The following is a 26,647-nucleotide window of genomic DNA, read 5'->3' as shown; positions in this document are numbered from 1 at the left end:
AAAACATCTTTTCAAACAAGACGTTGATTCTGATCCGCATAAGAATTAATAATTATTGTTTATTTGAATAATATCGAGGGTTCATTCGAACGAGGCCGCTATTTAGAATGTAGAGTTTAAATGGTTGTTGAGTTCAGGGACAGACATTATGTGCAAGGTTAGCGATGCGGGAGATTGAGATCGTGACGTCACGTCCACACCGACGCAGTGGAGGAATATGGTTCCAGGGGATGTATACCACAATAGCCATATACTGATGTAAGGGAGATAACTCTGCGGAAGTTCTTGTGCTGTTTTGATAGCACGTGAATCGCATCAGTGAAGTTGACAGTTATAAGTATAGAATGTTACTTTGATTGTGTTGAGTAATACGTAATACTAAAATAATATGTAACAGGGATAAAATCAACCATTCTTAACAATTGTACCAATTACATGTTGTAATGCGTTGTATATATGTATTTAAGAATTGACCTTCCCTTTGTATGAGTTCATTGGAGTATGAACCTTCATAGAGTGAGGGCCAAACTGTATATGAGTGTCGGAGCTTGCGACGACGTTCATACAATGTTTGGCCCTCACTCTATGAAGGTTCATACTCCATTGAACTCACACAAAGTGAAAGTCAATTCTTATAATTTTTTTATCACAATTTCTTACCTCAAAGGATGTAGGCCAAGACCTAAACACAATTTTATTTAGTACGTGTGACTTTATTTTTACACTGACAGCCATACAAAAACCAACTACATCGCGGAGTAAAATAGTTCCTCAAAAAGAGAGGTGACATGGGCGTGTGGATGCACAACTTGCTCTTCAGAAACATCTTACGCAGCACATGTATTCAAATCATATTCTCATTAGATGAGAAAGGTTTGTAAAGAACTACCTTAGTATGTCAGTCACAATGACAGCGCGTCGTAATACATTTACATCAGGTACAAGATGTCAAAATAGCCCACACGATAAACGTGACGGGAGAGATTTCCGAAGTTGTTAATGAACCTGTGGCGGTTACATGTGTTAGTCATCATTGATCAACTTGCCGATCATTGACAGGTGAATAAAGATGCGTCAAACAGACACCAAGGTAAATTCATACATTGCTGGATACACGGATCGAGTCGATTCTACGATAGTTTAGATGTGCATTTCTTCGTTTGTTCATTAGGATAGGCCGTAGCGAGGATATTCGTGAACAATCATGCAGTCACGCTCTCTGACATTTCTCAACGTATACTGAAACGCTGAGACCAAGAATAAAGGTTCTAAATGATCAGAAAGAACGCTTATGTATGTATTCGTGGTAGGTAATTCCCAGGGGTTTCCCCAGGAATGTGGAAGTAGTCCGTCAGTGTTTACGTCATTTCAAGAACACGGTCTCGTGAAAAACGTCAAATTGTGTCGTTCATACACTTATGAACGTCAATTTCGTGGTCATGTGACCGACCTAGATCTCGTCAAATGGAAAAGCCATATATCGTGTAAAGTTCAAATTTAAAAATGATATAGGGTTGTTCAACAGACCACTGCTTGTTTACAACAAGTCTCGTAATTAGTTGTCTGTCTATCTCTATCTCTGGTATAATACTCTCATAGCTTAATCAGGTTATAGGGTCAGTTCATTCTTGTTTTAAGGGTAGTCAGGTTATTCCGTTTTAGTATAATTGTTTTACTTTGTTGATCAAAGAGCTGAAGGTTAGTTCTTTGTCTTGATTGGTGATTTTAAATATCTATGTCACCAGCCATCTTAACACCACTGACCATTGTCACTATCACAGCACTACACCACAGTACAAGTTCACAGGTCAGTTAATATTATTACTTCCTAAACTTAGTCTATTATCTAAAAGTATATTAATCTTACTGATTGCATTGAATAACTTATAGTAATCTAATATTTGTGATATTGTAAAGAGTTAGTGATTTTTTAGCATGAATATTATGAATGGGTTCATGAAACAATGTGTTAGATTTCAGTGTAATGGCTGTGCACTATTTCAATCTATATGCATATTGTAAGCTTTATCTGTATGATTATTATCTGGTATGTAATATTAAATCAGGAATATAGTTAATTTGGACAAAATGCTGTTTAGGAAATATATATGTTGTCTGTGTTGTGTATTCATGATCAACAATGTGAATAGTATGTGCTTGTTATTTATCATTATCATTTCAAATACACCTGTATAAATGTTTTGTATACTTTCAGTAATGTACAGCTGGTAGGTAATATATAGTTATTTGTTTATGAGTGAAACTTAATTTACGTGATTAACTTATTATGAAATTCTAATGGTGCATATCATACATAAATATGCAGGGACCTGACGATGAGATTTTGATTATCCTATATGCAATGTTTAATTGATTTGTATATTTATGCGATAGATGTGTTAAGGAATACTAATTGCCTATTTTATTGTTGTTACAGAGTGTCATGTACAAGCCACACTACATAGAGGGAATAAACAGGTGTCTCACACCCCGCCGCCTTGGTCCTCATTCAACCAGACCAGCAGAGGCTGCAACACGGTATATTCGAGGATGAACTTCCCGGATGATAATGGCTTACTATGTGTATTTTCCCAGTAACCTCCGTTGTCGTTGCGTTTACATATGAAACAGAGATCGACTCCCCTTGGCTCGCCTTCGTGGACACATTTTCCCTTGTGTGTGCAGTAACTGGCCTGATGGTGAGAAAAAAATACAAAACAGGAAGAAAACATTTTAAAACTGTTTTGTTTGTTGTTGTTTTACACCGGACTCAGCGATATTCCAGCTATATGACGGCGGTCTGTAAATACTCTAGCCTGCACCAGACAATCCAGTGATTGACATCATGAGCATCTATCTACGCAATCGGGATACGATGACATGCATCCACCAAGTCAGCGTGCCTGACCACCAGATCCCGTAAATCGCCTCTTACGACAAGCATAGGTTGTATATTAACAAAGAAGTTCGCAGACAAACCGTCTTTGTTATTTTTTCTATGTCATAACGTGTTATAAATAATGAGCTTTATATGTATTGGTTTTTCTTGTTATCTGACAGTATGCCAAATATGAGTCTAATTTGGAAAGGACGACATTACCTGTAGACTCCATTCCATCGTGTCTGTGTTGACGTTGACACATGTCGAATCGTACACAAGGACCGACAACTCATTACTGTAGACATGGCCGTCATGAGACACTGACACGTTGTAAGCTGTGACAACATCGTTTTCTCCGGGCTCTGGCGTAGTGCATATCACCTCGCTAATACTCTCTAACACTGCCTTTGATGTTGCAAGAATTGGCGTCAGCATTTTTCCATCCCGCGTCACCTTCAAATAATAACATGGCCAGTCAATCATAAAATATTCGGATCAATAGCAAAGCAATTGTTATGTATATATACGTTTAATCTTTTTAGTTTTTAGAAAATGTGAGTTAGCACCCTATAAATAATAAGCAACATTCTACTTATCGCAAAACACCGTTCTGTTTTATAATTAGCCTCATAATGTTTGTTGTTTAACTGGATCACATATCGCATGTTCGATCAACGCAATTAGGATACGATTACATGCAAACACCCAAGTCATCGAGCCTGACAACCCGATCCATATAGTCGGTTTTCCTAGCTTGGGATTCAGCTCTTACCTTGATACTCCACATGTTATGAGATTAATAAGAGATGTTTATGTAAACATGTAACTGAGAGTCACCACGAACGTCTTATTGGCCGATGCATTATGAACATAATTAATATGCTGGGAATAAATCTTTTGAAATTCTATTTCCAGTGACTTCTTACCACATATTTCTTTACTTGGCATTTTGAATATTCTTCTCCACTAAAGATATCACCCAAAACCGCCATTTCCACACACGTTCCGGCAGCCAGGTCACATTTACCTCCCTCGCCAACATCAATCAGAACAGGGGGGTTGGTGAAATCAACGGAACAGTCCCCTCCGCCAAAGCCAGAGTTACAGTGACACTGTCCTGGAAATAATACATGTCCTCTGTCCATTAGTTTTAAAAAGATGGAATGGAAACAAACAAATGAACCACTGTCACACACATCATGTCCTGAGTGTCCTGAGTTGGGGGTCAGGATGATCAAATTGGATTGAGGCGTTGAAGTCAACATCATAACCCAAGTTATTTCATTCAGACATGTGAGCCTGACTGCATACACATCAGGTGATATCGTTATGATGTCAGTGGCCTTGTCACGTGATCGTATGCAGGCGAAATATTCCGCACTTAAACACACTTTAAAAATATTTTTTAGCATTTTAACTATGTTAAATTGTTTTAGCACTGTTTTTGCGAACAGTCATTTTCTCTATTACACTATTACGCAACTCTAAAACAGTTCGGGCATGGATGGCCAAGCCGCTGTGCAGAATTGCATTCCACAGGCGTTCGAATCTCGGTTCGTCCTTATAACATTTCTAGGTTTATCAGCACCATACAAAAGTGATGACCGTCTAGCACCGGCACCAGTCCAGGTTTTTCCCCCACATAATGCTGACACGGATTTGACTAAATATTGTTCAAACCCAACTCACTCACTCACTCACTCACTCAATAAATGAGTTCTACCAAGTGAGTAACACCTATCAACTCCTTTGTGTCGGATCAGCCGTTTCGATAAGGTTTACATTTTCAAAGAATCTTTTCCTAGAGAAAGGCGTGGAAAAAGTGTATTACACACAAATCGAAAATAGCACAGCCGTATCAATGTTCCAGTAAATGAAATAATAACATGGGAAACGATTCTGGATGACACACAATGAACACGGAACATTATAAAAACGAACACCAAGATGAAAATACACAACCAACAAGTTATCAGTATTGTATGGGTAAAACCGCATCGTTCCGTAAATCGAAACTTTGCCTTGATCACTTTCTCTGTTAAGAACGAAACTGAATTAAACTGAAAATATCCATCAGTTCTTAAACTGTGTTTGTTTAGTTCCTTTTTGTGTAACGCCTCACTCAATATTCCAGCTATTTGACGGCAGTTTGTCAATACTTGAGTCTGGACCAGACAATCCAGAGATTGAGATCATGAAAGTCGATTCACGATGTTGGGATACACTGACAAGAAATCACCGAGCCTCACCATAAGCTGGTTATATGATGAACTAGAGCATTGTGTTCCTGTGCGCCATGTATTGGAAAATATATTGGAACATATACAGACATTTAATCCTTCACTCTATCCATGTGGCAAATAGTTGTTTTGGGTTTTTTGTTTGACGTCGCACTCAGCAATATTACAGCGAAGTGACGGCGTTTGTAGCAAATAAGATCCACGTGTAAATGTATGCTGAGCTCACCACTATTGTTGGGCGTTCGGATAGCCTAGTGTATAGAGCACCGAAGGCCCAGGGTTCGATTCCCCCACATCGGTACAACGTGTGAAGCCCATTGTTAGTGTTCCAGTCTTAATATTGCTGGAATACTGCTAAAAGCGGCGTAAGATTCTAATCACTCACCGTCATTGCAGGAACCTCTTCCACTACAATCATGACTACATGTGTCTTTTGTTATCTTTTCGAAAATGGATGTTTCACCAGCCTCAGCCTCCTTTAGGACGGGGTTCTGCATGGCCTCCCTTACACATTTCACATGCACGCCTTCCAACGCCATAGCAACAAAGTCTGTAGTGCCGCTGAGCTGCGATAGTAAGGTAATCTTTACAGTAGGTGAACATTAAAATGTCTGGTGCACATATTATCAAAGAGCAGCTGCGGATATGCACTGTTTTGTTAAAGAGAAAGTTGTAGGATAATCTGCACATATACACATATTTTTACTTTTGTTTCTTAGACATCAAACACATTTCTCATCACACGTATACAACTTGAATATACAATTTGAAGCGCAGAGTTTCATACAAGTATGTTTTTCATATGTAAGTATAATCACGTGTGTTAAGAATATGAGCATTATGAGGTGAGGTGAAATTGGGTTTAACGTCGCGTCCAAGATTATTGCACTTATATAGCGACGTGCATGCACGTGTATGTGTGTGTGTGGCTGCTTGTACTAGTCCGGACTGATGCCGATTTATAGTGCTAGCTCACTGAGATACCATGCCGCAGTTTAACATGAATACCCCACTCAGACACAGTATACTGACTCCGAGCCGACCAGTCCTTGTTTTAGTCCCTTAATGCCGAGCGCCAGACAGGGTAACAACAAGTACAATCTTTTAACGTCTTTTTGTATGACGCGGCCCGGGATCGAACCCTGGACCTTCCGCTCTCCGGGCGGACGCTCTACCACATGAGCATTATGAAGTTCAGGTTATCAGAAGGCATGTCACTTTCAGTTTTGACAATTACTTGCCTAATTTTTATATAAGACTTACAAATTAAAGCTCAATGTCTCTTGCAGCTTAAAAAGAAAGCGGTATCCCCTAGCTATAGGCGGTATCCCCTAGGTCTGACGATTTCACCTGTCTGGTACAGTATAGGACTGTGTACTGAAAATTCCCATACCCCTTGTTTTTGGATGGTTTTTCTGTTGTTTAACGCTGCACTCAGCAATATTCCAGCTATATGACGGCAGTAATATAATCGAGTCGGCAATCATGTGGATGATATCATGAGCATCGATCCACGCAATTGGAATACGATGACATGCACCAACCATGTCAGCGAGTCTGACCACCCGATCCCGTTAGTCGCCTCTTACGACAAGCATAGTCGCATTTACGGCAAGCACGGTTTCTTTTAGGATGTTGCCTCTTAACTTGACTTTGATGTATGACAAGTTTCGCCAAAAGACCCCAATCATATCGTTGTTTAGAAAGAAAGGTTTCTAAATGTTTCTTAGTTCTTAACCATATGCTAAGTTAATTAGCTCCATGTCCTCCAAATATAAATTATGGGAAGTCCCCTCAGCATGCTGTCTATGCCCTCTGGATGGAATTGTTTGTAATTAATTTCACGATTGATTGACATTGGCGTTTGATATAACAATCAGGTGTTGGTGGTGATAATTGTAGTTTGTGTCCGTCGATAAGAATTTGTTTGGGATTACCTATGGTGATCTTGACATTATACGGCGGACACTCTTCATTTAATTAGATCCAGATCCACATGGCAAATGTACACCCTCACAAACGTAGGCAATTTAAAACTTACAGAGACATGCATGAATTATCAGCATTTTCTTTATGGGTATGTGACTTAATTGACATGAATTGGGTGACAGTTGTAGTTGATCACCTCAGTGAACACTATTAATCCTTACCTTATCCACACAGGGCACTTGGAACATTTTGCTCCTTCAATATGATAATCATTGTGTCTCACTATTGTCTAAAACAATATATGGAGTATTTACAGAAAGACAATTATATTGTCGACTCTTTGGAAGGTCTATTTGTTCTGACTCGTTATTGTCACAAATTCAATAATATTTTAAGAGATAAATCATTAATACATATGGATATATTATGTTTGTCCAAGTACACCTAGCGAGTAACAAAGCGCCCGAGAATATTTTTGAATACACACTGTTCCACAGAATACTTGAAGAGTCATTTTGCCTTAGGTTTTACCACTAATTATATGTTTCACTGGAAATCTTCCTAAAAAGGTGTTGGGGTCAGGGAACAAATGTTTGGCTCATCCCTTGCGACGTTAAATTTTAACTCACTCGATAGATAAATTAAATGTCTTGAAATGATCGAAACATAATTTGTCTCCAACAAACACCCCCATTACCCAGAAACTGGTATGGTCGGTGCTCAATTAACCTTATATGTTACTTCTTCAGGTTCTATTTGTAATACTATACATGGAATTCCAAAGTGTTCATGCCTCTATTCTTGTGCTCCTTTTGTTTTAATTGACATAATAAGTAACCTCAATGTCCTTCACACAGTCATTTATGCTGTCGGCGACGTTGACCCCAGGGACGTCTCCGCACACCTTCACCGACTGATCCGCGGAAAACTGAGCATCACAATACTCTTGTGCCAAAGTCAAATTCCAGCCATTGGACCATCCTTTCTGAGATGTACTTTGCTGAAACACGTACGTCCAAATTGAAAAAGAACAAATATAATTGTGCATTATCGAAAACCTGTTACATAACAAAATCTATCTAAATGAAAGCGACAAAATCATTTTTTCATAATCATAGGAAATATGGCAGGAGTACATTGGCGTATTCCGACAATATGATACGAATGTGTTTATGAATAATCGTTGAAGCATTGCATTAATAAATAGCCTGATTAAAGCTTTCTAGCTGAAATGACATTCAAAACATCTTTGTTCTTAATGTTTCTAGAGTAACTTGTATCTCTTGAATAGGAATTTGTTTCCTCAAAATATAAAAAACCGAAATACAATACCCTTTTGATTCGTTTTACACTGCGTTGAGCCATGCGTTTCTTTCTCTTTGATATGATGCAGTTTTTCGGCTTGATATCTTCGACATTATCTGGTTCCAAGCACGTTTCTGTGGCAGCCATGGCGGTGCATGTCAGAGGATTTAGAGGATCTGTCTCACGTTCGCAAGTACAGTATTGGAAAAGCGGTTTATAGGACGCAAATCCGTTGCTTATGACTTCAGGGTTGAACAAGTTGTTATCAGGAGTGACCCTAGAACATGAAATAAATGTAAAGCTACACAACTAGCATCTACTTTGGCGGCAAGGCTTCCGCATGGTATCAGAATCAATAACATTTTTGTGCCTAAATAATATCTCGAAATGAGAAATATATCCGTAGCTATGTTTCGTAAACACATCGTGTATGTTATCTGTTTCACTGAGGAAGACATTCTCGAAGTCTGTCGTACATAGTTTTTTTTCTCATAACAAAACGCTTTCTACAATCATAAGGAAAACTTCTCTCTCTCGTCGATTGTACGATTCCGACAACTAAGTATGAATAATTTTCGAATAGGAATGATACCAGGTTTTCGTGAAAAGGTGAGCGTACTATCCTGCCCCACAGTGGCACCGTCACAAACAAATGCAAAGCCAACTAAATTCTGCACATGAAACAAACAACAAGGGAACACATTGCACAAGTGAAAATAGGAATTGCATCGGACATCATTTTTGTCACTGATGCCTGACATCTACCAGAGATTTTCTGACACTGTGATGAGGCCTTAAGTGTTGTAACCCTGATCAACCTTTGAGCAAGAATATATCTATAGGATGTATATCGGGGGCATGCAGGTATGTGTATCGTCACCTGTACCATAATTAAATTCATTCATACATCATTCATTCATAACCACCATCCATATGGAATTGCACGACGAAGTTGACAAGCTATTTTAAGGTATTGGTAACATCTAAGAAAAACATATTTTATAATTAATAATAAAGACACTAATACCTCCACGATTCTGCAAAGTCATCAGTAGAATTTGCAAGAGAACCGCTTCTCTTTATCAAGTCGCCATTCTGTGTTGTTGATACACTACCACACATGCCACGATTCTTCTCAACATCATTAACAGAAGAAGTAATATAAACGTTCAGAAAATATGGAGCATAGGTAGTTACTGAAACGTCTACTATATTTCCAGTTGGCAGAGAGATCTGAAATTGTAAAACATATAATCCATGTTACTGAACATTTTTTATCACATATGGATCAAATGTACATGTATAAAACATGGTAATTTATTCATTTTAATGTGCTATTTTTTCGGCAAATAGATCAAAATGTTTCATAAAATTTCTGAGGAAAGCCATATACGATATAACATTACAGCATTGTTGAGGATTAGAGCTAAGCCTGAGTGAAAACGCCTCCATACTAAACTACTACATTGCTGTCACTGAGCTTGATGCCACCATGTGAATATTTGTAAAATTCGTTCCTGCTCATTTGTGCTTTTTTCACAATGCCGCGATATAAGCCAAAACACCAACCAGGTACCACATCCAATCTTTCCTAACTTGCGGCACGTCTCCTCTATCTAGTTAACTGGATGAAACTTCATACCAGGTCATTTTTTTATATATTTCTTGATGCAGTGATATTGCACCAACCGTGTAATAATTCCAGTCTCTCCTAACTTGCAGCACGTCTCCGTCATCCCCACAAGCCGTGTAGCCGATGTGCCAGGTGAGGGACTCGCAGTGACTGATCTCAAACACCGTCTTTCCAGCTCGGACCGCCACGCCACATGTACAGTAGGGTCCCACCCAGAATTCGTCCATGTTACACTCTTCAGTTTGTATTTGTACCTGAATCAAGCGAGATTATCATGCAGAACTCTCAATATCCAACAATTAAGTGACGTTTGACTTTAGAAAACCAGTGAGGTCAAAATACCGAAAGATTATAGGAAATGATATGGCATGACACCCCGCATCGTACATAATAGGTATTTATGACGGAAGTATGAAACATGCCGAAAGTTCACCCAATGTTTCTAGTGTCAACCAACGCAAACAATTAGCAGGTAGAGAATCTCACCCGAGTGTCTTTTGATATCAAATATATCAACACGAGTTGATGAAAGTGGAAAAACTCCGAAGTTTGCCGCCTTTTCCAGTTTTAGGCAGTAATAAGCAGTGTCTTAAGTGTAAAAAGTACTGCTGACAGCTTCAGTAGCAGAGCCATTAGTGATGTCATATGATTGTGACGTCATGGTAACCAATAACGTCACAATGGTCTGCTCAGCATTGTGATACAATTTCATTGCAGCGATATCTACGATGTATCTATACAGTAGTAACTGATCTAAACATTGGACTAGCAACTAAAGCCAGCAATCAACTGAACATTTTGCGCTATGTTTTAAGGATATCTTAATGAACTTAATCGTTTAAAACATACAAACATATGTTTGATTCAACTACACTTCAATTATTCATTGTACCAACCTCAATGTCGTCCCCATTCTTATACAATGTGTAAATGCCGGCAGCATCCAAGTAAAAGTATCTGTAAATGTAGAGAGAAATATTACAATGGTGTACGTTGAATTATCGTGCAGTACAGTTTCGTTAGTATTTGTCAACATGACAGATCCATTAACTTCATAGGATAAAAGGTTTTGAGTATTTCATCGATGCGTCTTCTATATTGTATATGGGGCGGTCGGGTAGCCTAGTGGTTAAAGCGTTCGCTCGTCACGCAGTAGACCCGGGTTCGATTCCCGACATGGGTACAATGTATGAAGCCCATTCACTCACTCACTCTAAATTGTATGTGCTTATAAAATTACTAAAGGAAAAATGTAACTGTCCTTCATATTAAGTGATGTAAATGCTATGTGACTGAAGATAACAACATAACATTTGTTCATTCGTCTGATCAATATTTTATAATAACATATGCATTGACAAAACCCATACCTAGAAAGAGGAGAAAGATCAACACACCCTTTCAGAGGGGTAGTATACCAACTCGATTCACAATGTCAATATCTGGTATGACCACCCTTTGTGTGATACAGTCGAGACAGAACTGACCCATTGAACACACCAGATGATTGAAAACAGCCTAGACGATGTTGTTCCAAAGGTCAACCAAAGAATGGCAAAACTCAGTGGCGTTAACGACTGGTTCGGGTCATGTCGTAGGCGTCGATCTGTCTCATCCTAGACATGTTCTGTGGGGAAGATGGCTGGTAAAAAAGCCGGCCATGGCAGTACAGCAATGTTATGCTGCCTCAAAAGATTGTTACAACACGTGCAACATGTGAGCGAGCATTATCCTGTTGCAACATGACGTTACGTCCATGAACGATGTCGTTCGGGAAGCAGACGCGATTGAAACTGTCATAACAATGAAAAGGTGTGTTTCTTCACAAGAGATGTGATGCGACCACATCATTATACTTCCACCCCCAAGCTAAACGCCTGTAGACATTTGCATGACCATCAGGGTTGTCCAGCTGAAAACTGGACTCATCTGTCCCAGACTTGTCTTCTAAACCACTGATTCTGTTTACATCACGTCTGACGGTGACGTGGGGGCAAAATGGGTCGTCGGGGCCGGATGGTGTGCTCCCTCAACCGGTTGTGTTCGGTTCTGCCACTTATTGTTCAAAACCCAGGAATTATCCAAGTTGTTAATGTGTCAGTTTGGTATCGATTCCGTAGATGCACCAACCTGATATGGTTGTCTTGTTGACGCGAAGCCACACGGGGACGACCGGCGCGTAGCAAGTCATGTGCGTTATCTTGCTGTACATATAGATGACGTATCCAAAAAGATGATATTGTGTTTTGACGAACATTAAAGTGTCTGGCAAGTTCGTTTTGCGCCATTACTGTTTGTAGCATACCAACGGGCGTAGCCGTTGATTTACAGCAAGCCGTGGCATTGCGTAAGCGTTATTTGCGGTTGTAAAAAAAGTATTTTTTATGAGCACCTGATAGCTAAACAATCACTGTGTCCTGTTCATAATCAAATAAAAAACTGCATACGTTAGTATCATGATCCCAAGAAGCCTGCAAACATCCATATTCTGCGATGGCCATTAACATGCACGTGTAAAATGCGAATCACGACCTTCAAGGAGATGTCTTCATGAATATGTAAGGTGCATTATTTTATTTCAGAATAAAGTTATATTTTTCAAACTTAATATGAAGTACAGTTACCTTTTTCCGTAAGTATACATGGCCGTAATTATGTATGTTGAGGTTTTGCTTTAATAACTAATTTCAATGTATGCCTGACCTTGCATTCAATGTCACATTGACAAATAATAGGTATCCATTCATGTCTGTCAGTCGAAACCATGTATTAAAATAAACTCAATACTTACGTCCAACTAAATGTTTGTACATAAGGATCATTGCTTGAAGAGCACCATGTACTTTGATACAGAGTTGTATTCTTCACAATTTGGAACTGTTGCAAGAAAAAGGAACTTTGTCTTGGTTTTACAAATGAACATATATTCATTATGGTTATATTCATTTTGTATCTTGAGATTAGTGTCAGTTCTTGCATAAAAGGCAACCACATATTCTCTGTGCATACTAAAAAGAACACATCTAAGGCTTAACTATCGCGTCGTGAGAAATTAACACATTAGTTTTTCATATAAATCCATATATTCATATTCCCGCTCCTCACTTTTGGCAAAGGTTAAAGAATGAAGAATCAACAGTTTCTTGTTATTATGTATAATATTACTCTGAAAGCGTCATACCGTTACAATTCCAATGTCATAGTCCTCCCAGAAGGGAAGATGAAAACTTGTCTTTGGAGTTTTCAACTTCATCTGCGTCGTAGCAGAATTTTCTCCATATGTAGATGTAATTTTCCCAACAACTGTGACTGATATCAATTGATTCCACTGACTCGAGTTTATACTATTTATGCCACACGAATTTTGCACTACTGCAGCACTCTGACATTCCCCAGGATCTTGTACCCGATGTACATTGATGTCAAACCAACAAGGAAGGCCGAAGTCGTTTATGAAAGAGCCGCATCTAAATGGAACTGTGAGGTGGAGATATATTGTACGTGTTTCGCCCTCGTAGAGAACATTGTCCCATGCCTGCAGAAATCAAATGATATAGTTACATTTTGGTAAATACTTTAATGATGAATTCAATACAAATATTAACACCAGAGAATAAGCAGTCTTGATTATCCAGCGAAACAGTTTCCATTGGAATACTGCTCCAATAAAGTGAGAGTTGACCATGGAAAAGTTTTTCTTCTTTCATTTGTCACCCTCAATATCTACGCGTGGATCTAAATATCTCTTTTATTTCTGGCTCAGGTGGGTAAATTAGGGGAAAGGCATCAGCTATTTGACAATAATTAAATGATATCAGGTCATCAGTATATCTGAAATTTAAGTTTAACTTCTTGTCAAGATACCCGTGTGTTGACAATCCAAAAAGAATTCCGATTCATAAGCATAAAGAAATAATTAGGGTCAATAAGTAAATAGGTTTGTTGTGGACATTATATTGATATTTCGTATTGCAATATGTTTTCGTTCATTGCCAAACTGGCACCGAATGACATACCCATATCTTCACTCCAACAAATTGGACCTCTGATAATCCTCCACTTGATGATGCCTGATCTAGACCATATAGTGCTTGAACACGACACTGCAGCTGGAATAAGTGTAAGGTAATGTACTTTCAGAGTCTGGAGATGTAAGTGGGATTCCTGGGATTTGTCCCTCAGATTCAGATATGAACCATGCTACATATTTATAGGTACACATAGGTGGTAAAAGTCTACTATGAACATAAGCCTGTGCTCTCGTGATACTATTTCAATACTGTTCAAAGTTTAGAATTGGCCCCAACTATCTATGTTTGTTGTGCGAGGCGATAACGCTCACTGACTTGATTGATTCTGTATTTTCGTACCTAAGGTCGTATCTCATAAATCAATCACTGAACTGACTTGTGCTGGGTAGATTATTTACAGGCTGCCTTCACACAGGTGGAATGTTGTTGAGTGCGGCATAACGCAAACACAGACATTCCAGACAATTGTATATAATGTATATTTATGTAGATTTAGATAAACTGATATGATATACAGCAATGCCCTGAATTACGTGTACACCTTAACGCGCTAAATGAATACATGATAGCCGTTTTTGAATTGAAATCCTTCCTTTAAATATGTTTCTCTTAGGCTTCAGAAGCTGCTCACGATATCTTAATAAATGTTCAGCCTAAATTAACAATGTACTTAATCGTGATCACGTTGGACCATTTAGGTTACGATTAATTTAATAGATTGAAGTACAGGAACTACACGTACATTAAATCCAGCCTTTGCAACTCCGTTCTCTCTCAGAATTTCTTCTGTCAATGTCCTGTTGGCCACGTAATCGAAATCGTCAGAATTCCATTCCATGGGTTCAAACGTGTAAAACGGAGCTCCCTCGAGGTACCAGGTTGTCTTGTAGGACAGACTTTCATTTGCACGGGTAAAGTTGCACCGGAATAATAACTCACTTGAGTAAAGTTTGTCCAGCAAGTCGAAAGTTACTTGTGGTATTTCATTAAATACCGGAAGTTCTAAATGATAAAACAGTGTATCACGACGGATTCCTTTGAATTATTTGACATGAATGAAAAACCAGACGCGTCTGCAATGGTCTACATGCAGGTTCATACGAAATTGTTTAGGATAACGATGTGGGCTGGCTGCTCTGATATTAAGTAATAAACATATTCAAGCAAAATACGCTTGAGAGTGAACCTTTCATCAAAAGGCTACATTTAAGAGGTTCGTCATCTGTTTTAAGCAGATATTCGTGGGTAGACTCTGGTCAATACGACATCGTGACCGATTGTTGATGTAAATTCTAGAAATTTATTCATTTCTATCTTGATGTCCCGACTTTTTTTGGCATGAGATCCCGAGTCTTAATGGTTTGTTTGAAATCACAACACTGGATAAGGAGTGTGTCAAGATCACAGATAATCTTGTATTTATTAATTATATGTTAGTACTTCAGATAGATGTATTACGGTATGGTTACATTAGTATATTAAGCTTAGCGGGTTGTTTTTAGATATTGTCAGGTAATACTATGGGAACAGGTTAGGTTCAGGGAAGCGTGACTGAGTACGGCTGATAGCTGGGGAGTTAATTGGTGTAACAATAGGGAGGTCAGAGGTAGCTTGGGCTTTGGGATCAGTTTAAATAGCGGGGCAGGGTAATTATTTGTACAGTCAGCTTGGTCATGTAAGGCATGGACTAACATTGTGGGAGACTTGTACTCTTGTTGGCGTAAGTTTTTACATTTATTGTTTCATGTAGAATTGTATTTTAGAGGATAGAATTTTGAGTTATGTATTGTTTTCAAATGTAATTATATACACATATTGATTGTAATAGCGTAAAGCCACTGTAACAATAACCACAACATGATCAAAGTTTAAACAGTTCAACTCAGCAATATGTAAATCGGAGTATTGGTGAGGTAGTGACACATACCTCAGTGACTGTAATTGCTTATATTATATTGTAGTGTCCCGGAACTGGCCGGTTAACCTTATAGTACGTAGGAGGTAAGAAGTACCTCCGATATTACGTAGGAGGAAGTATCAACCTCCAATATCATGTAAGGAGAGAAGTATCTCCGTTTCCGTGTGCACATCATAGGATGAACACAGCCGTGGCATCCAAGTAAACAGGCCCCCTTAACTCCGCCAGGGGACAACATCGCCTGGGTGGAAAGATCACCATTTGATATTACGAGGAAGAATTCTCGTGTGAACTGCTCAGTAACATCAGAGATTCCAAAGTTCTGTATAGAACTGTTGTGACAGTGACAGTGGAGTGGCTTTGTATCTTTTGGGGTGTTTTTTTTTGTGGTTGTGTGTTGTTGTTGTATATATGTACACACACAAAGTTATTACTGTGTATTAGTTATTCTTAGAACATCTATATTAGTGTAAGTATTGTTAGAAGTAGACTATTAGTATTAGGATAGTGTCTCGTGATAGTTGTATTGTTAGTAGTAGATAGTTGTATTATTAGTAGTAGACATTTGTACTGTTAGTATTAAGATATTAGTATTAGTAGTAGATGGGAGTATTGTTAGTTGTAGGAGAAGCTAGTTTAGTTAGTTGTGTTAGTTAATTTGGTATAAGTTTGAATTTAAATATTGTTATTGGGTTTTAAAATTAACTTAAGGGAGGGAATAAATCTTTATTACAACTTCATTTGTGTCTGTGGTTGATTCAATATGTGACATTTTGGTGGCAGCGGTGGGATATTTAATTATTGTCACTATTGAATTAACTCACCATCATTCTAAGAGAGATTAGGAGTTACTTCCTTGATGGTTTATCCTTGTAGTATTTTTGTGGCCAGAGGTGTGATAGGACCTCCGGCACCACTTCTACATCCTTGAGTGTACGAGTTAGAATCAAGGTTGGTAGGGTGTATTTCATTTATTGGTCAGATTAGGCTATTGTTTGGAATTTTATATTTTTGTGTTCAATACTATGCAGGAATGTACTTTTGTATGGTCTAAGTTCCTATTGGTAGCATTCATTATTCACAGTTGTCCAAGACTAAGCCTGCTGGGTTTAACTGTAATTGTACTTCATACTATCACCATACAGCTAGATATGGATCTTGAAAAGATTATCAAATTGGGTCAGAGTTTAGGGTATGAGCAAAATGATTTGAGGACGTTTGTAAAAGAACAAACTGAGTTAGAGAGAGAGAAAGAGAAGGAAAAGTTGGAAAGAGAGGAAAGAGCAAAGGAGCAGGAAATCAAGAAATTAGAATTGGAGGAGAGGAAAGAGAGAGAAAAGTTAGAATGGGAGAAAGAAAAATTAGAATTCGAGGAGAGAAAAGAGAGAGAAAAGTTAGAATGGGAGAAAGAAAAATTAAGAGTGCAATCAGAGGAGAGAATAGAATTAGCCAAGTTAGAAAAGAGTTATGCTGGAAATTATGAAGGACAGGTAGGAGAGAAACAATCAGGTGCTGCACCTAAGATGCCTAAGATGCCTCTGTTTGAAGACCGCAATGACAACATTGATGCATATCTTCAACAGTTTGAACGGGTAGCTGTAGCACAAGGTTGGAAGCCAGCATATCTTTGTACGCTACTAATAGGTAAGGCTTTGGAAGTATACTCCAGATTAAGTGTAGATGACGCAGAAGATTATACTGCTGTTAAGACTGCGTTGCTTAAACGCTATGCAATGACAGAGGATGGATTTCATCAAAAATTTAGAACTGCTAAAACTGATACAGGTGAGATATTCACACAGTTTGTAGTTAGAATTGAGAACTATTTCAACAGATGGATTGAGCTTAGTGGTACTCAAAAGACTTTTGAAGGTGTAAAAGATTTATTGTTGCGTGGACAGATTTTGAATGTAACTGGAAGGGATCTTAGTATATTCTTGAAAGAGAGAAAACCAAAAGATGCTATGGAAATGGCCAGATTAGCAGAACAATTTATAGAAGCCAGAGGTACAGGTCCTGTTAGATATGGTAAGCAAGGTAGTTTTGGTCAACATGACAAAACAGAGGTCCGAGGTAAACCAGGAGAGAACAAGGCACCAGGTGGTACAAAACCCAAACCATTTATTCCTATTAAAGAAAGGACATGTTACAACTGTAATCAAATTGGACATTTGGCAGCACAGTGTAAGAAACCCAAATATAACGTGGCAAGTATTCAAGTAAGTGAATACACCAGTAACGTGTCTGCAGTCCTTCCAGATGGTACAGATGTTGAGGCAAGAATACCTGAAGTTGTAGACGGCGATGCCACAACTTCAGAGAGGGTGAGTGAACCAGATGTAGCCTCAGGAAGCATGTTTACTACAGACCACAACATGCCTATTCACAAGGGAAAGGTAAATGGCAAGCCAGTGGATGTCCTGAGAGACAGTGGCTGTACTGGCGTAATAGTGAGGAGGTCAAAGGTAGAGGATGAATGTTTTTCCTCAGAAACACAATCTTGTAAGTTGGCTGATAGCAGGGTCCTAATACTTTCCGTAGCATGGATTACCGTGGACACACCCTTTTATACAGGAAAGGTAAGAGCTGCATGTATGGACACACCACTCTGTGACCTGATATTAGGCAATATTCCAGGAGTGAGAGAACCAAGCGATCCAGATCAGACATGGGATAAGGATGATATCCAGATGGTAAGTGCTGTGGAAACAAGAGGCCAAAGAAGAGTAAGACAAGAAGGCATGAAACCACTGAAGGCACTGAAACCTGTGGGGCTGACATTTAGTCGAGGTGAGTTCATTACCCAGCAACAGGATTCCAGTTTGGACAAAGTCAGAAAATTAGTGGAGGAAAGGAAAATTAGGGAGACAAGGCATAGTACTTCCTCTTACTATATTGAGAATGATATGCTTTATAGGAAGCATACCTTCACCAAGTTTGACAAGGGTAAGCAAGTTCTACAGGCAGTGGTACCAGTAGGGCTGCGTACCCAAGTGATGAAAGTAAGCCATGAAGCATTGATGGGAGGGCACCTTGGAATCAAGAAGACTTTAGATTGGGTTATGTCTCAGTTTTATTGGCCAGGAATAATGGGTGATGTTAGAAGACATGTGCTGTCCTGTGATATTTGTCAACGCACAACCCCCAAGGGCAAGGTAAGAAGAGTACCACTAGGACAAATGCCATTAATTGAAGTACCATTTGTGAGAATAGCCGTTGACCTGATAGGCCCGTTGTATCCTGTCACTGACAAAGGTAATAGGTATCTTTTGACGGTAGTTGACTATGCCACCAAATACCCAGAGGCAGTACCATTGCCAAGGATTGAAACTGAGTATGTTGCTGAATCTCTTTTCGAAATATTCAGTAGAGTAGGTATCCTCAAGGAGATCTTGACGGACATGGGAGCCCAGTTCACTTCAGGTGTAATGAAGGAGGTAAGTAGATAATTATCCTTGCATCAGCTAACTACTACCCCATATCATCCAATGTGTAACGTCCTTGTGGAAAAATTCAACGGTACTCTGAAGACAATGTTGAAACGAATGTGTGCAGAACGGCCATATGACTGGGACAGGTATGTAGCTGCTTTGTTATTTGCATACCGAGAATTACCTCAAGAGAGTTGGGATTTGCTCCCTTTGAACTACTGTACGGGCGTACAGTGAGAGGGCCAGTGCAGATTCTCAGAGAAATCTGGACTAAAGACATACAAAATCCTGAGGTAAGAACTGCTTATGAGTATGTGTTAGATCTGCAAAACCGACTGGAAGACACTATTCATATAGCACAACAACAACTAAAAAAAAAATCAGGTAAGTACAAAAGTTCTTTGATGCAAAATCACAAGCACGACCAATGAAAGTAGGTGAAAAAGTGTTGCTTCTGTTACCTACTGATTCCAACAAACTCCTACTCCAGTGGAAAGGACCATATGAAATCTTGGAGGCCTTTGGTATTGGCAATTACAGGATACAGGTAGGTAATAAGACTAAAACCTATCATGCAAACCTACTGAAAAAGTACACGGACCGAGAGGAGATCAAGGACACAACTGTATGTGACGTCAGCATAGCTCACCTTATGTATGCTAGTGCTGGGCTAGTAGATGTCAAAGCGGAAGAGGTAAGTATGTTAGACATAGTTTCACCTGCGCTAGTTTCTAAAGAAACATATCAGGATGTAGACATTTCCAAGGACCTGACAGAAGAACAACAAATTGAGGTGAGAGAGCTCGTAAGTGAATTCAGGGATGTGCTGAGTGATTTACCAGGGAAGGTAGACTGTATGCAGTATAAGATCAAGTTGACATGCAATGAGCCTGTACCATCCAAACCATATCCGCTTCCACATCACATGAGGGACGTTGTCGCCAAAGAGATACAATCAATGTTAGATATGGGGGTGATAGAACCCTCTCACTCACCATATGCTTCCCCCATTGTACTTGTGAAGAAGGCTGATGAGACTTACAGATTTTGTACCGATTTTCGCAAGTTAAATCAGGTAACGGTCTTTGATGCAGAACCAATTCCATTAGCCGTTTCCGTATTTGCAAGGCTTCGACACTGTAAGTACCTAACCAAAATTGATGTGAGCAAGGCATATTGGCAGATCCCAATGGAAGAGAGTAGCAAAGAACTGAGGCCTTTATAACCCCTGATGGGTTATACCAATGGAAGGTGATGCCATTTGGAGTAGTCAACGCACCAGCAGTATTTTCCCGACTCATGAGGCAAGTATTACATAGCATACCTAACACTGACAACTTCATAGACGACATCATAGAAGGAACAGAGGAATGGTCACCACATGTGGTAAGTCTGAGAGACATATTTACAAGGTTAAGACAATTTCATCTTACAGTCCGACCATCAAAGGTAAAACTAGGATACAGACAGTTGGAGTTTTGGGGGCACAGGGTTGGGAGTGGCATAATTCAGCCGGAGGGGAAGAATGTGGAGAAAATCCTAAATCTTGAACGACCACAAATTAAGAAACAGGTCAGAGCTTTGCTAGGATTAACTGGGTACTACCGGAAATTCATCCCAAATTATGCAGCCATAGCAGTGCCTCTGACTGATCTTACCAAGAAGGGCAAATCAAACACGGTAGTATGGACAGAGAGTCAAGAGTTAGCTTTCACGACGTTGAAAACACACATGTCAAGTTTTCCAATCTTGAAACTGCCAGACTTAGAGAAAACATTCCTAGTAAGAAGTGATGCTTCTGACGTCTGAATCGGAGCTGTTCTTTTACAAGAACAGGAAGGTGAGCAGTTTCCAATACTGAATGTGAGTCAAAAGTTGGCAGAACGTGAGAGGGCGTACTCTACCATAGAAAAGGAGAGTTTGGCAATAGTATGGGCAATACAGAATTTAGAAAGATATCTGTATGGGCGGGAGTTCATTCTATAAACGGACCATCAGCCCTTAGTATGGGTGACCAAAGCCAAGTTTAGCAATGGACGAGTGATGAGGTGGGCTCTAACTTTACAACCTTACAGGTTTCTGATCCATGCAATCAAGGGGATTGAGAATGTGGGAGCTGACCTCTTGAGCCGGTGTTCACCCTAGTCACACTGTGTGCATAGCAGTATGTAAATAATGCATTTTTCAGCATCATAGTGAAGATATGACAGTCATCACTTTTAGTGTATTATTGTTGTCATTGTGTATATATATGGTTTTGTATTAGATAATGTCTTTAAAAGACGTTAGGACAAAGTTATATGTGATCTTGGTTGTTATATAATTGTGCTCAGGTACAATTAACTTAAGTGGGGAGGTGATCACAGATAATCTTGTATATATTAATTATATGTTAGTACTTCAGATAGATGTATTTCGGTATGGTTTCATTAGTATATTAAGCTTAGCGGGTTGTTTTTAGATATTGTCAGGTAATACTATGGGAACAGGTTAGGTTCAGGGAAGCGTGACTGAGTACGGCTGATAGCTGGGGAGTTAATTGGTGTAACAATAGGGAGGTCAGAGGTAGCTTGGGCTTTGGGGTCAGTTTAAATAGCGGGGCAGGGTAATAATTTGTACAGTCAGCCAGAATCAGCATGGTTATGTAAGGCATGGACTAACATTATGGGAGACTTCTACTCTGGTTGGTGTAAGTTTTTACATTTATTGTTTCATGTAGAATTGTATTTAAGAGGATAGAATTTTGAGTTATATATTGTTTTCAAATGTAATTATATACACATATTAATTGTAATAGCGTAAAGCCACTGTAACAATAACCACAACATGATCAAAATATAAACAGTTCAACTCAGCAATATGTAAATCGGAGTATTGGTGCATTGCTGTATGTATTGTGAGGTAGTGACACATACCTCAGTGACTGTAATTGCTCATATTATATTGTAGTGTCCCGGAACTGGCCGGTTAACCTTATAGTACGTAGGAGGGAAGGAGTACCTCCGATATTACGTAGGAGGAAGTATCAACCTCCAACATCACGTAAGGAGAGAAGTTCTCCGACCCTACGTAAGGAGAGAAGTATCTCCGTTTCCGTGTGCACATCATAGGATGAACACAGCCGTGGCATCTAAGTAAACAGGCACCCTTAACTCCGCCGGGGGACAACATCGCCTGGGTGGGAAGATCACCATTTGATATTACGAGGAAGAATTCTCGTATGAACTGCTCAGTAACATCAGAGATTCCAAAGTTCTGTATAGAACTGTTGTGACAGTGACAGTGGAGTGGATTTGTATCTTTTGGTTTTTTGGGTTTGTTTTTTTTATGTGGTTGTGTGTTGTTGTTGTATATATGTACACACACAAAGTTATTACTGTGTATTAGTTGTGTTATTCTTAGAACATCTGTATTAGTGTAAGTATTGTTAGAAGAAGACCATTAGTATTAGGATAGTGTCTCGTGATAGTTGTATTGTTAGTAGTAGATAGTTGTATTATTAGTAGTAGACATTTGTACTGTTAGTATTAAGATATTAGTATTAGTAGTAGATGGTAGTATTGTTAGTTGTAGGAGAAGCTAGTTTAGTTAGTTGTGTTAGTAAATTTGGTATTAGTTTGAATTTAAATATTGTTATTGGGTTTTAAAATTAACTTAAGGGAGGGAATAAATCTTTATTACAACTTCATTTGTGTCTGTGGTTGATTCAATATGTGACAGAGTGGAGATAATTGTAGGGAGTTTGTCAAGAGCTGCTTCAGCTGCAGCATCGACTTTTGAGGGAACATTTTCCAGTCTAAGTCTAGAGTCTTATTTTTCTAAGTAACTTTTGCAGGAACCGTTATCAAGGATAGGGCATATTCATGACTTGTACAAGTGGAGGAGAGTTTGTTTGATCCCCTACCCACTCGGAATTCGAAAATTCTTTAAACAAATCGAGAGCCTTAAGGCACTTTTTCTTTAGATATTTGATTTATGGTAGGATTGTGGGACGACGGTCAAATATGAGGTCCAAGAAATTACTACCTTGATACCATCTGAAACTAAATGTGTATCCTTTTGTTGTTTGTGACATGCAATGTGTGAATACAATTAATTTTAATGGTTTCTATATTTGTTGGCCAATTTGTGAATTTTGTTAAGACATAGTTGTACCTGCCTTTCTATTTTATTCATATTTATACAACAACAAGAAATGTTAAAATCATCCAAAACGAGTGTGGACACAATTGTTCAAACTGACTATAAATTGTGATGCTAAAACGTGCCCGATCTTTCTTTTTTCTGTTGTACTTGAAACCTTTGAAATTGAGCTTTATAATACATGATGAGGAATGGTTTCCCTAGTTTGTTGGCAATTTCAGATTTTGTTGTTGATAGTGTATTATTTTTGAGATGGTAAACTTCAGAGTGTGATTCTTTGCCCTTAATCTGTTGAATGAGGTTCCACAACTTAGACATGGGTGTGCTGGAATTGATTTTGCATACATAGTTCCTCCACGATTGGCGTTTATTATGTTTAACAATACTTCTCACTTTGGCGCTTGTGATTTTAACGCTATGCAGGTTGTGGACGGTAGAATGTCAGGGGGAGTATTTCTCAGTTTTCTTCCTATTTTTCCTGCTTGTTTACATTCATTATCGAACCATGGTTTATTTGAGGGTTTTGCAAATAGTTGTATAGGATCAGGAGTATTCCTGAAATTGTCAGGTTTTAGTCTTTCTGGACATAGTGTTTGGAACAAAGACCAATTGGCCTTTGTAACGTTCCACCTTGTCAACAGGATTTATAGTCGTAAGTATTGTTGTAAAATGGTCACTTCCACCAATGTCGTCATGGTTGGACCATTCAAACTTGCGCAAAATATCTGAATCTGTAAGTGAAAGATCCATCATTGAAGATGCATTAATCGTTGCTTTTAGATAAAATCTTGAAATCATAGAGGACGTTTCCCTCATTATATGTATCCCTCAGGGGATTAAGACCGTTTCAATTGTCCACGATTATACAGAGCGTCCATGGGAGATATATCACGCGAACGTGAGGAAGACTTTGTACCACTCCTATTTGTATCATTCTGAGAAGGAGTTACCTCAAAGTCCAGAGGACCAAATAAGTTATGCTGCTTTTACCTTAATACTTTTCTTCGTTTTTGGTTCGGGTACTGGTTCTGTTGTCGGAGGCTCGACAGTTTTTACAGTTTTTGTTTTGGGAGGTGTCACAGACAAAGGTGTCAAAGCTGGTATTTCTAGTGAAGCGGTCGGACGAGGTTGAACCGATTTGACCCATATCAGTCTGGCAGTAATAGCAACATTGGCGACTGGAGCAGAGTAAGAAATAATAGCAATGGCTACAGTATGACTGGCAACCATTTTCTTAGCTTCTTGGAATGGGATATATTTTTAATGAATGAATTGGTACATTAAGGAAGAGATTTAGTAGAAATCATTTATGGTTACCTCTGAAGTGGTTGGTTGGTTGGTTGGTTTGTTCTTTAACGCCGCACTCAGCAATATACCACGCAATTGGGATCGATGACATGTATCAACCAAGTCAGCGAGCTTGACCACCTGATCCCGTCAGTCGCCTTTTACGACGAGCATAGTCACCTTTTACGGCAAGCATGGGTTGCTGAAGACCTATTCTACCCCGGAATCTTCACGGGTCCCCACTGAAATGTGTACACTTGGATTGGGGATATACTCATCCACTTGAATGCAACAATAAACAGCTTTGATCGATTGAGGGATTGATGGTCGCGCAAAGGTGAAGAGATAAGTGTTTGTTAGTTCAACCACACACACCGCCTTAACAGTAAATCGTTTGACAGCTGTGACAGATTGTTGATCCATTTCCTTGGCGATTTGTTCTTCGGTCATGCCGGACACATAGCGTACTCTGTCATTGAGAATGCCATCACACGGGTTCAGTGTCTTGTGCAATGAAACAGCAACCGTGATATTGACAAACTCTTTAAATTTGAGCAGATTGACAGATTGCTGTCTCCATGCATATTTTACAAGGACAGAACCGGAACAAAGTTTGGTGATATTTGAAACCTCTCTGCAGATACCAGCAGTACCCTTAGATATTGCAAATGAATTAGATTTGATTGGTTCTTTGCCTCAAACTTCAGTAATTAGAAAACGAGTCCAGTCGTCAGATCGAATCACACGAGGAATTGTCAGTTGCTATGTTTTGTCTTTTGTAACCAGGGTGTTGAAAGGAAAAAAGATTCAATTCCCCTTTTTCCCACCAACCACAGAGTGTCAACAAGAACAGTCTTTAGCTGCAGCGGATCCCCCAGCTGCAAAGACCGAGGTTAAACTCCAGCAAATTTGATACGAAAAGCCATAGCAATCTACCAAATATAAAGTCAGGCTAGTTCGGCCCATGACAATCAATTGTACAAGCCACCAACTTCTGGAAATTGGGCCCTAAGCAGGTTCATAGATTGATAGATAAATCATCATTTATTACAAAAACCAAGACCAATTACACAGTTATTTTAGTGAGTGAGTGAGTTGGGGTTATCGCTGCTTTTAACAGTATTACATTATATCGCGGCGTGTCAGCTTAATGTGGGAGGAAAGCCCGAAGTGATGCATGCCTCAGACGTTTACCACTTCGGTGAAAACTACGAGCACGGGTATGGTGCTGACAAACCTAGAAACATAATCGGTGCAAACATGGATTCGAACCCACAATCATAGGTTTTCGGCGTGCCCAAGGGACGCAGCTCTGCACACCGAATTGCGGTGCCTTGGACGACTGGGCCACCCGTGCCATACCTGCTATATGGCATTGTATTTTAAAGAATTGTGATGATAGTAACCGTTTATGTTGAGATTCGGCAGACGTCCATTGCATTGTATTTGGGCATTGATTAGTCGTCAGGAATGTAGTGCCATTTAATGTAAGCAGTTGTCAGGAATTTACTATATTTAGATGCTGGTGTGGTGTCTAAACTTCCGATTACCGCGAGAGTGATAGTATGTTATGGAAACTTCTTTAATGTTCCAGTACCGATGGACTGACGAGGTCACTGCCTGTAACTTTCCAGTGGCTTGGTAGGTTGTATACAAGGGGACAATAGTGTGTGTCGGTATCACTCACACTTCATTTCACAATGCATTGGATATTACATCTTTCGTGTGAAAATCAACCCTAATTCCCAAGCCCGTCTCGGAAGCTTGACCACTTTCGCACCTGGGTTAAAAATACTATTATCACTAACTTTTGCTATCACCACAGTATTTGTGTATTTGATACTGACCA

At 39.2% G+C, this 26,647-nt stretch overlaps 1 protein-coding gene across 2 annotated transcripts in view; it reads right to left on the bottom strand.

Annotated features, from left to right (window-relative positions):
- LOC125377686 overlaps positions 1–26,647 on the bottom strand; it is an 87,783-nt gene that overhangs the window by 1,397 nt on the left and 59,739 nt on the right. For both annotated transcript variants that reach the window (XM_048391605.1, XM_048391606.1), the window contains exons 7-19: positions 14,762–15,021; positions 14,005–14,097; positions 13,170–13,523; positions 12,780–12,865; positions 10,885–10,945; positions 10,045–10,242; positions 9,383–9,588; positions 8,383–8,632; positions 7,889–8,050; positions 5,507–5,687; positions 3,808–3,998; positions 3,101–3,334; positions 2,579–2,693 (exon numbers count right to left, since the gene is read on the bottom strand). In XM_048391605.1, the coding sequence (XP_048247562.1) occupies positions 2,579–2,693; positions 3,101–3,334; positions 3,808–3,998; positions 5,507–5,687; positions 7,889–8,050; positions 8,383–8,632; positions 9,383–9,588; positions 10,045–10,242; positions 10,885–10,945; positions 12,780–12,865; positions 13,170–13,523; positions 14,005–14,097; positions 14,762–15,021 (2,391 nt within the window). The remainder of the gene's footprint in view (positions 1–2,578; positions 2,694–3,100; positions 3,335–3,807; positions 3,999–5,506; positions 5,688–7,888; positions 8,051–8,382; positions 8,633–9,382; positions 9,589–10,044; positions 10,243–10,884; positions 10,946–12,779; positions 12,866–13,169; positions 13,524–14,004; positions 14,098–14,761; positions 15,022–26,647) is intronic.

This window comes from Haliotis rufescens, unplaced genomic scaffold (assembly GCF_023055435.1).
Source record: "Haliotis rufescens isolate VD_foot unplaced genomic scaffold, xgHalRufe1.0.p SCAF_93, whole genome shotgun sequence".
In the NCBI taxonomy this organism is placed as follows: domain Eukaryota; kingdom Metazoa; phylum Mollusca; class Gastropoda; order Lepetellida; family Haliotidae; genus Haliotis; species Haliotis rufescens.
This window is presented reverse-complemented; position numbering and strand designations above follow the sequence as displayed.